The following is a 12,970-nucleotide window of genomic DNA, read 5'->3' on the forward strand; positions in this document are numbered from 1 at the left end:
ATATCCAAAGTTAAATCCTTTGCAAAAATATCCCCTTCACTGATGTGCTATTTTCAGTTTCCACTTTATCATGATTTTTGTTTTAAAAAAGAATTAAACCTTCAAATCAAAGATATTTATGATCAGTTGGGTGACAGAATTTAATTTCCTCATTGATTAATCGATGACTGGCTGCTTCTGGCTTAATTTTTAAACCCAAGCACTGATTTATGATTTTCCCTTTTCTCTTCAAACCGACATTAGGCAATGGAATAAATAAGCAGGCACAACACAGTTACACTGTTTATGAAAGCCAGCTGGGATTATCATTGTTGGAGGTCTTTCGCTTGCACCATCACAGATAGAAGGACATTTATGAGCTGCAGGCCTCTGAGGCCAAAATCCACAACATCCCAGGTTTGTCCAGTGTGAACATCCGGAACGCCATCATGGACCACCGGCACATCACTCGCTGGCCATTTAGTCCAGCCAAGAACTGTGTGGTACCTCGATCCCGTCCGCTCACAGACCAGACCGACGAGCTCTCTCCGGTGGGTCTGCTTGTTTGCTTTAACAGCTTGCTAACCCTGCATCCTTTCATCAGCAGTCACCATCACTGCATCCACAGACGGTGACTTCATGCTCCGTCTGCTCACTCTTCTCCTCTTCCTCAGCAGCTGGTTTACCAGTTCGCTGACAGACATTAACTTGGACAGCATGAATGGGGATCACTTTTTCCTTGTATGGTTCTTTGTAGTTGTGCTCATCGAGGAATTCAGAGCTCCAGACTTTATTCCACACTTTCCCAGAGGTCAGAGGAAATTTTTGTTGTTGTTTGTTTGTTTGTTGTTGTGTAAGCACAAAGTCAAAGGTTTGAGCCTCACAATGACCGGTTTTAGATTCAAGTAAAAAAATATATAATGATAAGTACAGCCCAGATAAAAGTTTAAGACCATTTGAAAAATGGCAAAAAATCATATTTTGCATGGTTGAATCTTAACAAGGTTCCAAGTCGAGCTTCAACAAGAAATGGGAGTGAAACACAACATTTTTTGAGCATGCAATTTATGGAAAACGTTACCTTTTTGAATGTAGGCGGGTTGTTGGACTGCATAAGCAGCGTCTCTCACAGCACGCCATCGCTGCTGAGGTAGGACGCAGTAAGACAGTCACTTGGAATTTCTTAAATGATCTTAAAGGGTTATGGAACAAAATTCAAGTGGAAGACCCCCAAAAATTTCACCAGCACTGAGCCTTCAAGACACTGGACGATCCTCAACCCATATTAAGGCCGTTACTGGTGCAGACTGCAGCCCCGTAACCATCAGACGGCATCACAGACTGAAGGGCTTCAAAAACAAAAAACGTCTTCAAAGGCCTCGTCTCCTTGAACGCCACAGAACCGACCGTTTGGACAAGAGAGCACCAAACATGTGACATTGACAGGTGGAAGAAAGTTTTATTCTCTGATGAGAAAAAATGTAACTTTGATCCCGCATGTTCCCCTGATCTAAATCCAATTCACCACTTGGAGAAATGTTCCCACTGCCCCAACAAATTTTTGAAGTGATCTACAATAACGGTGAAATTGCTCATTACTGAGTTCATGTTTGGAACTTTGATTTCTGTTTTGAGGGCTTTACAGGGGTTTTTTTGGAGGTGTGGTCCTAAACTTTTGATCAGCTGTCAAACAGCTTGTTTCAGTTTAAGCTTGTTTTCAGTAAATTGCATAATCTTTTTTTTTTTTGTCTCACTTCTATTTCTTCTTGTTGCATGTTGAAGCTCTACTTGGAACCTTGTTAAGATCCAAACATGCAAAATATGATTTTTTTTGTTGCCATTTTTCAAGTCGTCTTAAACTTTTGATTGGAACTCTGTTAAAGCACTTTACCTGCATTTGTGAGATTTTCCAAAATTCATGCTGTTACTTTTCTAACTTTAGGTCTAATTTACCAGTTCTAAGTAATACCTAAACTACACGTACAGTTAAACAAGCGAGTAAAAACTGGCAGGATTATAGGAAGCAAGAAATAAATCATACTGTATTGCTGAGTAATAAAAACCCAGTATTTTAATTGAAATCCGACATAAATGATGCTTTGAATATTTTTTATGTAACAACATGTAATGACTACCTTTAGGTTTTTTATTTATTTAGGTGGTGGTCAGAGGGCCCGGTGGCGCCAGTGTCCCAGGGCAGCTGTGGCTACAATGTAGCTTGCCATTGCCAGTGTGTGAATGTGTGTGTGACTGAATGTAGTGTAAAGCGCTTTGGGGGGACTGAGTAAAGCGCTATACAAATGCAGGCCATTTACCATTTATTTAAGTGGAGAGAACAAACAATGTTCTCCCTTCTCACGTTGTAATTACACAGCAGTGTTAGAGGTGAAGGCTGTATTATTAAAAGAACCTCCCGTTCTTAGCTTGCAGTTTTTGAATATCTTGTATATATTTTTTTCCATCATTAAGTTGCTCACCTGTACACCTTTAATACCTGCTAATATCCCAGTACTAGTGTTTTTATATATTTATATCTCTTTTTGAATGAATCTTTCTGTATCTCTATTTCGACACTTGTTTTTATTCTTCTGTTGCATGCATGCTGCTATGACAACTCAATTTCCCCTCTGGGATTAATAAAGTTTCTCTGATCTGATGTGAATACAATGTAAGACGGGAGGTTTGAATACTTTATAATACAGCCCACACCTCCTAATCATAATGTGGGAAGTGGAAAATGATTTGCCTTTTTTTTGCCTTTCATTAACTAAAACTAAAGGCATGATATAATATTTTTAATTTTCCTTAAAACGGCCATTTGTTACGTCCTTATTCTTCTGCACCCACTCTTAAGTATTTTTATGAACATTACTGAATTTGTGGGAAATGTTGGGAAACTACAGAATGATTGTGAAGTGTCACTTGAAGAAGTGTCATATAAATATCTGTGTTTTGCCTTAGTTTTTATTAAATAAATGATGATAACTGTAATATGTTATGTTTTGTAGTTCTTCTGAGGTTGTGTATACCTGATTTGAAGACCTGCTAATGTCCTGATGAGAGCGCGGACTTTGTGTCCCTCACAGTGTGCCAGTTTCCATGCTTTTTACTGACTTCCAGCACTTTGAAAACTTAAGAATATTTCCATCGGGAACAGCTAAAGATGACGGGAAGCTTCAGAGTATTCCCGTGTAGGTGAGAAAATGATTTGAATCGGCTGTTAGATTTTAAGGAAAAGAACCCGAGGAATGAGGAGGAAGTGCCTGCATCGAAGAAAAGGTATGAGAAGAATGAAGTGTGGCGTTGAAGAGGGGCATATGTTCCACGCACAAACTGACATAAATCTCATCCCACCTGTGCTTCACCAGGACATACGGAAAGTGAACGCAGCAGCAGACCTCATCTCGTCTTTGCTGGAAAAAAAAAAGAGAAGAGGTTTGGGGTGGAAAAGTGGGGGAAGGGCGTGCAGTGTGACTAATCGTTCTCTCCTTGTACCGCGTCTTCAGGAACGCAATCCTCTAATAGAAAGCTGTGGATGTGATGGAGCAGGTCGAGCTCTGCATCCAGCTCACATGCCGAGTGACGCGATGATGGATTTGGTGGTTAAGGTCAAAATTAGACCTCAGCGCGAGGAAAGATTGGGAAACCGCATGGAAACTTGTTAAACAGCCCCCTGTGACAAAGTATCTGGGAATGTGAGAGGAGGAACTGATTAGACTAAATGTCTCGCCAGAATGTACATAGGCTCTGATGGGAGTGGACAAGCAGCAAATCATATCTGATGGATACATTTTTTCCCCATCCACCAGTCTTACACACTCCGAGTCAAAAGAGTGGAATTCCAACAGACTTCATGCAGAAAACAACTGCCTGCGCTATCATTTCCCGGAGGATTCCCAAACCACTTTCCACACAAAGCTTCATTTACCAAACACAATCACACTGGCGAAACTGGACATCTCGAGAACAAAAGGCACCATAAAATGAAATATAAACTCAGTGGCCTCTTTATTAAGTACACAGTGTCAGCAATCTTCAGAACTGCCTCACAGATTCAACAAAGTGCTGGAAACTTTGTCGGCTGCACATCCCAAAGGCGCTCGATTGCATTGAGATCTGGTGACTGTGGAGGCCATTAGTGCCAATAAAGGAATGGGCATTATCAGCCACAGCTCTCATGTGGGTTGTGGCATTTAGTTGCTACCACTGGGCCAAAATGTGTCACCTGAATTTTGCAGTATAAATCAGTTCCTCAGATCAGTTCCCAATCTTCTGTTGTCTCATTTTGGTGAAAGTGTGAACTGTAGCCTCAGTTTCCTGTTCTTAGCTGACATGACAGTGACACGTGACATGGTCTTCTGCTGCTGTAGACTCAGAGATGTCCTTCTGCATATTTTGGTTGAAACGAGTGGTTATTTGAGTTACTCTTGCCTTCCCATCTGACCTCTGGCATCAACAAGGTATTTTCATCCAGAGAACTGCCGCTCACTGGACGTTTTCTCTTTTTCAGATGGTTCTTTGTAAACACTAGAGATGGCTGCGTGGGAAAATCCCAGTAGATCCGCAGTTTCTGAATGATTCAGACCAGCCATGTTTACAATCATTTAAATCACATTTCTTCCCCACTGTGATGCTCAGTTTGAGCTTCAGCAGGTCATCTTGACCAAGTCTACATTCCTAAACTGCATTACTGCCACGTGATTGGCTGATTAGATATTTGGATCAACAATCAGCTGCACATTTGTACCTAATAGTGTTTTCTCCAGTCTCGAGTCTGCCTAGGAAGACAGCTGCAGAACTTGTTTTTATTTGATGGTTTTTAATGATGTATACAATATGAAGAACAACACGGGTGAAAAATAAGTGTAGAAGAAAAAGCAACGAAATGCGATGACTTGTGATGATATCACTGAGTGAGAGCTGCTGTCTGATGTTTCCCGGGTTCTCGACAAACAATAATAACTTGTGATTGGGTTTTGATTTTGACCCAGGTGTCGTCCACATATCTGTACCACTGGCTAGGTCCTTTCCCTTAAAAAGAGCCAAGAGCCTTTCTTTCCACTTCCTCCATTTAAAGATTGGCTACAATAGGTGACAATGGGAGCCCATGGCACATCCATGTTATTGTCTGTAAAATCCCTCATTGTATTTAAAATATGTGGTGGTAAGGCAGAGGTCTAACAGTGTGCAAATCTGATCAGGGGTGAAGTTGGTTCTGTTTTCCAAGGAGCTGTCTTCTTGTAGTCATTTTCTGACAGTCTCCACTGCCCCTGTGGTGGGTATGCAAGTGAAGAGAGAGACTATGTCAAAGGACACCATAGTTTCATCTGGATCGACGGTAAGTTTCTGGACCTTGTCGGTGTATTTGGTGGAGTTTTTGATGTGATGTGGGGCGTTTCCTACCAGAGATGCCAGGATGGTAGCAAGTTGTTTAGAAATGTTTTAAGTGGCTGAGTTTATGCTGCTAACAATGGGTCTGAGTGGGACCCCTTCTTTATGGATCTTAGGGAGTTGGATGTGAGGTGAAACGTCTTCAAGCAACTTACAGAAGTCCAGACGCTTTTCTTTCCGAACTCTTTAGACTACCATGACCTGGATGACTGAGAACCTTCACAGACTTAAGAGAAAAGGGTTCTCTAAACCCTGACAGTTTAAAAAGAACAAAACAAAATATGTGGTCACCTCAGACACAAAGCTCCACCCACCTGCTGCTTAAGCCTTCTGTTTGCGAGGGGCAGCCAATTAGAAAAATGTTTGCTTAAAGGGAGAGGAGCTAACACAGCTTGTTTCAGGGGCTGCACTGAGGCCTAGTATAAATAATGATTATTCTGAACTGTGAATCGTGTAAAGCTACTTTAGCAGAGTCCAAGAATAAACACGTGAGGCTGAAAATGTCTAACAGATGTCTATTCTACAATTCTATTTCAGCCTTCTGAATCAGATTTCCTGAAGGAATATAATTAAATGACTCTGTACTTGATTGATTGATGGTGTATCTTGTCTGTCTCTTTTCATAAACCTGAAAACATCACCGACTGTCTCCAAGTCTCTGGGCTGTGGAAAGGAACGCATTCCTGAGGTTAGCAGCTGATCCGTGGATCAGTGTGATTGTTACGGATGTTTAGGGACACACAAAATTTCAGGTTTGTCAACCAATCAAGCAGTTACACTGATTTAATTTAAAACAAACAAACAAATAAACCCCCCAAAAAGTGTTATTAGGAGACATAAACCAGTGGGGCAACACTATAATACAGCGCATGACTAAGGGCGTTATTGTTTTGCCTTCCCTGCTAAACACTATCATACAAAATATGGCAGCAGCTAATTTTTGCCTGAAAGCACACTTCTTCACTCTCAGCTCGAGTTTAACATTTGCACAGCAGACAGACTGTAGTGGCAGCTGCTGAGTGCACAAAATGTAAACCAGTTTTAATGTATGGGATTAGCCTAGTCCCTAGACGCAAGCCCCGAGTGAAATACAGGCTCAAATAAACACACGCTCTCCAGCATTCGATATATATGTTATTTTTATTGTAAGGACTGAAAATTATACAATACAAGAATGTAAAACATTCCTCGGGTGGCAAATGAGGAGCTAGAACAGGAAAGGAACATGTCAAAGAAGCAGTCGAGCGGAGAGGTGGATGGATATGTGGATGTGGAGGGGAGACGCTAGACCAACATGCTGGGATCTCAGTTCTTCTGATGCCTGAGGAGGAAGGGAAAAAAAAGCCATTACCATAACGTCACAATAATGCCCCGCCCCCCGTCCTCTGATTAATAAAACAACGTTAGACAATCAAAGACAATTCAGGGCTTTATTAATTGAGCTGAAGTCATTTAATCCATAAAAGCAGTAAGGAATGACACCACTGGCCCACGCTCTCCCAGTGGAGCTGCAGAGAGCTGATACTGCAATCATATCACACGCAGACTGAAAAGATTCCCGTGTTTACAACATGCGAATGTTCACATCACTGAACAGCTCCGGTGCTTGTCGTGAGGGATAAATACACAATAAACAGCGTATCCTTTACATTTGGGTTCAGAACAACTGTATCCAGTGTGGAGAGTTGATGAGATTGATGATAAATAATATGTGATGGGCTCAACACACTGTCAGCAACAATAGTATATGATATAAAACATCTGCGAGACAGATGTGTGTAGGACCGGACCCAATCGGATCGTGCCTATTCAAATGACGAATTTCAGAATGACGACAAACACGTGGAACCAAACGTTCGTGAGGGAGAATTCTACACTTGAGATGGCCTTTAAGACCTCTGACTGCTTACAAAGCACAGTGAATGGCCACATGAGGGTGGAACCAAAGGTGTAGAGTGCATCTCCATACACGTCCATGTTCAAACGTTCAACATAATTAGAAATAAGAGAGACGATTTCAGTCTCTTTTTGCAGTTTTAACTCTTTCGCCCACAAAGACGACATTCAATGACCTCCACTGTACCCTTAAAGACGAGTTTCGACACCTCAGTTTTTATTCAAGATGTGGTTTGACCACCATTAGAATAGTTTCAGGGTTTTCCTGAAAACTTTGATGCAAACAATCATTTTATTCTTTAAGCAGGTCTGAAATATGACAGAAACCACTCAGTTTAGAAAAGAGCTTCAAGGCTTACTCCTAGTAGGCTTTCAATTTATTTATATAACCCCAAATCACAACAACAGCTGCCCCAAGATGTTGCAAAATAAAAACCCTACAATCAGATGCCCCCCTATGAGCAAGCACTTGGTGACCGAGGGAAGGAAAAACTCCCTTTTAATAGGAGGAAACTGGACTTTAAGGAAGTCACCAAACAGGCACCTGTGTTTGTCTCGCCCTCACACACTTGTGTCCATGGATGCAGGCCATCGCTCCATACCAGAACTCCAATGTCAGGACCACATCACTGAGTCAACCGGCAACTTTGCCTTAACTTTGATAGGTGGGATATGTCATCCGCATTGGGAAGAAAGAAATGCTACACAGATTAGGTCAAGACCAATCTCCACATACTTGAAGTGACAGACCACACTGGTGAGCCAGTGGAACATCTATCACACACTTCTGGGAGAACCAAAACTCACTGCAGGCAGCGGGGGGGGGACCCAGTGCAGCACCACCAACATCACAACCCCTACTTCCAGTTAACGTAGACATTGACTTTGCACGTATTGTATATTAAAATCATTTAAAGCCAACTTTGGAACTTTTCGAGCGTTAAAGAATGACTGGCAAAGCTCAGAAATGATCAGCATACCGTCAGTTTGGGAGCGTTTCTACTCGTCAATGTACTCGAAAGGCTCGGGCGGCTCAGGCTCCTGCTCTTCCTCTTCAATTTTGGGGCCGTGAGCTGAGACGGGCTCCACCAGCTCCTCCTCCTCCTCGCTGGTGTCCTTCATGATGATGATCCCGCCTGTATGGAGCTGGTGACATACGGAGGGAAATTAGCACAAGTCTGGAGTAACTGGTTTAAGGTTTGTATACACTTTATGGACAAAAATATTGGGTCACAGCTCTTAATAAAGACTGAAGAATGGGTCAAGCTCAGTGAATTCAAACTCAAATAGGATGCTACCATTGCAAGGAGCATAGCCACTGAATAAATGCAGAGCTCCAAAACTCATCTAGCATTTGGGGTAGAGCGGGTCATCTACTAATTGGAAGGTTGGTGGTTTGATTCCCGGCTGCTCAAAACCTGCTGGGAGCTTCATGGCACTGGCTTCCATGACCGAGCAGTTCCTGTATCAAGGTTATATATATGTGACCCAGTACTTTTGTGCATGTGGTTTATTATATGTACTTAATACACTTTTAAATATTTTTTGTCTTTAAATTCGGACCCCAGTACATGACAGAGTCCCACAGTTATGTATGCAAGTCCATATTACAATTAAAGATGTGCGTCCAGTTCAAACAGAGGGTCAGACACAGAAATGCATTTTAAATTCTCTTCAAGATACTGTCCAAAAGAGAGAAGACACATTTAATAAAATATTTAAATTGAGTGTAACAGTATATCTATAACAGAAGTGTAGGTAAATTAGAAGTATTTCTAAATAAGCAGTACTTTTGAGGATTTGCATAATTCAAATTAAAGGTTTACATATGCGCCCAAAAAAGTAAAAGATTACACACAAGCCAAACAGAGACCCAAAGACAGGAAGCCTTGGATTAATTTCCATATAATAGGCCTCTTAACACTGAGCAGATTTCAAGATAAGTCCTGTAAACCTCCCTTCACTTCCTAAACCTGCTTTTGGAACCTAAAACAAACCCTTAAAAGGAAAGCAGCATTACCAAAACTTTAGACAAGCAGGGACACATGTACAGTGTAGTACACGGAGCTTCGCTCGCTGGACATAAAAATCAAACAGTACTTCCTCTTTACAGGACTGGGGTGAGTGCACGCTGTCCTGCCATTTACTGTGGAAAACTGTCAGCGTTTACAGGAGAACTGCAGAGCTCTGGTTTATGGGCCTGGACGAGGGAGATTCTGCACTTTTTAATCGAACGAGGCCAAAATCAACCCGTGGCCTGGATCTTAATTTGAATGATTTATATTAGAGGAAAATAATCAGAGATACTGTTACACTGTTAAGTTCTGCTCTCTGATGCTTAGCACTCATTTAGAAATATCACGGGTAAATGCTGTAACTCAGGGGACGTCTGAGACGTCACAGAAGCACCGATGCTATAAACAATGAAAAATAAGCAGAATAAGTACATTCAACAATCTATTTGGGTGCTGTGTTGTGGTGGAGACCTCATATTATTATACTGGATTAAATTTTGGTGTAATCTGTACGTGAAAATAATGACTTTGCTGACTTTATCAGTAAAAGAAACTATGAGAAAATATAAAAATGTTCATATTTTCTGAAAGGGGCCTAAAACCAAATGACTCAGATATTAACAGGAGTGATAGACCAAAGAGGCTTTGACCTTAGATTTGTTTTGTTTGTTTTCTGAAGCACGTCATGTAAAATCTGAACAATCAAGTTCATGAAAAACAGAAAATGTGGATCTCAGTCCACATCTGGTTGATTTTGAGTTTGTTACCGGTTTGAAGGGCTGGTAGCGGCAGGTCTCTGGCATCGTGAGGACTTTGAGCTGAGCTGGCATCACTCTGGCTGGGTTCTCCAGGAGCTGGAAATTTGGCTCCACCTCCTTTTTCTTCTCTTCATCCTTCTTCTCTTTCTCACCTTCTTGGACCTCCTGCGAAGGAAGAATGAGCATCAGGGCCACTAGAAGTACTTACAGTACAGGGAGTGCAGAATTATTAGGCAAGTTGTATTTTTGAGGAATAATTTTATTATTGAACAACAACCATGTTCTCAATGAACCCAAAAAACTCATTAATATCAAAGCTGAATGTTTTTGGAAGTAGTTTTTAGTTTGTTTTTAGTTTTAGCTATTTTAGGGGGATATCTGTGTGTGCAGGTGACTATTACTGTGCATAATTATTAGGCAACTTAACAAAAAACAAATATATACCCATTTCAATTATTTATTTTTACCAGTGAAACCAATATAACATCTCCACATTCACAAATATACATTTCTGACATTCAAAAACAAAACAAAAACAAATCAGCGACCAATATAGCCACCTTTCTTTGCAAGGACACTCAAAAGCCTGCCATCCATGGATTCTGTCAGTGTTTTGATCTGTTCACCATCAACATTGCGTGCAGCAGCAACCACAGCCTCCCAGACACTGTTCAGAGAGGTGTACTGTTTTCCCTCCTTGTAAATCTCACATTTGATGATGGACCACAGGTTCTCAATGGGGTTCAGATCAGGTGAACAAGGAGGCCATGTCATTAGTTTTTCTTCTTTTATACCCTTTCTTGCCAGCCACGCTGTGGAGTACTTGGACGCGTGTGATGGAGCATTGTCCTGCATGAAAATCATGTTTTTCTTGAAGGATGCAGACTTCTTCCTGTACCACTGCTTGAAGAAGGTGTCTTCCAGAAACTGGCAGTAGGACTGGGAGTTGAGCTTGACTCCATCCTCAACCCGAAAAGGCCCCACAAGCTCATCTTTGATGATACCAGCCCAAACCAGTACTCCACCTCCACCTTGCTGGCGTCTGAGTCGGGCTGGAGCTCTCTGCCCTTTACCGATCCAGCCACGGGCCCATCCATCTGGCCCATCAAGACTCACTCTCATTTCATCAGTCCATAAAACCTTAGAAAAATCAGTCTTGAGATATTTCTTGGCCCAGTCTTGACGTTTCAGCTTGTGTGTCTTGTTCAGTGGTGGTCGTCTTTCAGCCTTTCTTACCTTGGCCATGTCTCTGAGTATTGCACACCTTGTGCTTTTGGGCACTCCAGTGATGTTGCAGCTCTGAAATATGGCCAAACTGGTGGCAAGTGGCATCTTGGCAGCTGCACGCTTGACTTTTCTCAGTTCATGGGCAGTTATTTTGCGCCTTGGTTTTTCCACACGCTTCTTGCGACCCTGTTGACTATTTTGAATGAAACGCTTGATTGTTCGATGATCACGCTTCAGAAGCTTTGCAATTTTAAGACTGCTGCATCCCTCTGCAAGATATCTCACTATTTTTGACTTTTCTGAGCCTGTCGTCCTTCTTTTGACCCATTTTGCCAAAGGAAAGGAAGTTGCCTAATAATTATGCACACCTGATATAGGGTGTTGATGTCATTAGACCACACCCCTTCTCATTACAGAGATGCACATCACCTAATATGCTTAATTGGTAGTAGGCTTTCGAACCTATACAGCTTGGAGTAAGACAACATGCATGAAGAGGATGATGTGGACAAAATATTCATTTGCCTAATAATTCTGCACTCCCTGTATGTTCATTTCCTGCTTTGTCTGAACAGCTCTAGTCCCTGACTTGGAATAATTTGTTTCTACTGTGAATTGGACATTATTGAGGTGTCATGGGTAATAAATTCTACCCTCCCCCCCTCCATCTTTCCATTTCTGTGAATCAGCCTGCTCTTCCTGCTCTGGCACCGCTGATGGCAAATGAATTGTCGGGCTGCTCAGCAAATGCTGGAAAACTACGAACGAGGCACAACGAGTACTGATGGATTATGAATAAGCAAATGAACCGTCTGACCCCAGTTTTAGTGGGTACCTTTCCTTCAACCGCCATCTTCGAGTTAAGCCAAATAAAATCAAAAGCCTGAGATGTGAGCGTGTAGGACGTTTCCAGGCTCATCTCTCAGCACCAGAGCTGAGATGTAGCGTGGCAGAGAGGATCAAACACACGGCTTACACTCAGAGAAAATCCCAATGAAAGTTATACTGGCTCTTTACTGACTGGGGTGTCTGAACGCTGTGGATGAGTGAAAAGCTCAAGAGACTTTAAGAAAAGAAACAACTGGGTGTAAGCTGCAGTCCTCCATTCATTTTCCATACAGCTGTCATTTGATTTGACTAACAGGGAAGTTCATTTGTTTGATGGCAACAAAAGCTACAGGAGAAAAAAAAAAAGCACAAATACTTTAAGTGGGAAAAACACTAGTAGAAAAGATGGACTGCTGCGTGGCGACTGAAGCCAAAGGCGAAAAGCAAAGACAGACACTTCGGGGCGATCGTGGCTCAAGAGTTGGGAGTTCGCCTTGTAATCGGAAGGTTGCCGGTTCGAGCCCCGGCTCGGACAGTCTCGGTCGTTGTGTCCTTGGGCAAGACACTTCACCCGTTGCCTACTGGTGGTGGTCAGAGGGCCCGGTGGCGCCAGTGTCCGGCAGCCTCGCCTCTGTCAGTGCGCCCCAGGGTGGCTGTGGCTACAATGTAGCTTGCCATCACCAGTGTGTGAATGGGTGGATGACTGGTTGTGTAAAGCGCTTTGGGGTCCTTAGGGACTAGTAAAGCGCTATACAAATACAGGCCATTTACCATTATATGCTCACTGGCCACTTTAGTAGGTACACCTTGCTGGGACCAGGCTGGACCCCTTGTTCCTTCACAGCTGCCTAATTCTTGGTGGCAAAGATTAAATCA

The 12,970-nt window shown here is 42.3% G+C and overlaps 1 protein-coding gene across 1 annotated transcript in view; it reads right to left on the minus strand.

The window, feature by feature from the left end:
- Nucleotides 1-6,491: 6,491 nt before the first annotated feature.
- Nucleotides 6,492-12,970, minus strand: part of psmd1 (proteasome 26S subunit, non-ATPase 1) — a 38,372-nt gene continuing 31,893 nt past the window's right edge. Inside the window, exons 23-25 of the mRNA XM_005459888.3 lie at nt 10,049-10,204; nt 8,247-8,412; nt 6,492-6,691 (exon numbers count right to left, since the gene is read on the minus strand). Coding sequence (XP_005459945.1) covers nt 8,266-8,412; nt 10,049-10,204 — 303 coding nt within the window. The 3' untranslated portion in view covers nt 6,492-6,691; nt 8,247-8,265. The remainder of the gene's footprint in view (nt 6,692-8,246; nt 8,413-10,048; nt 10,205-12,970) is intronic.

Source organism: Oreochromis niloticus, linkage group LG15 (assembly GCF_001858045.2).
Source record: "Oreochromis niloticus isolate F11D_XX linkage group LG15, O_niloticus_UMD_NMBU, whole genome shotgun sequence".
Classification (NCBI taxonomy): Eukaryota; Metazoa; Chordata; class Actinopteri; order Cichliformes; family Cichlidae; genus Oreochromis; species Oreochromis niloticus.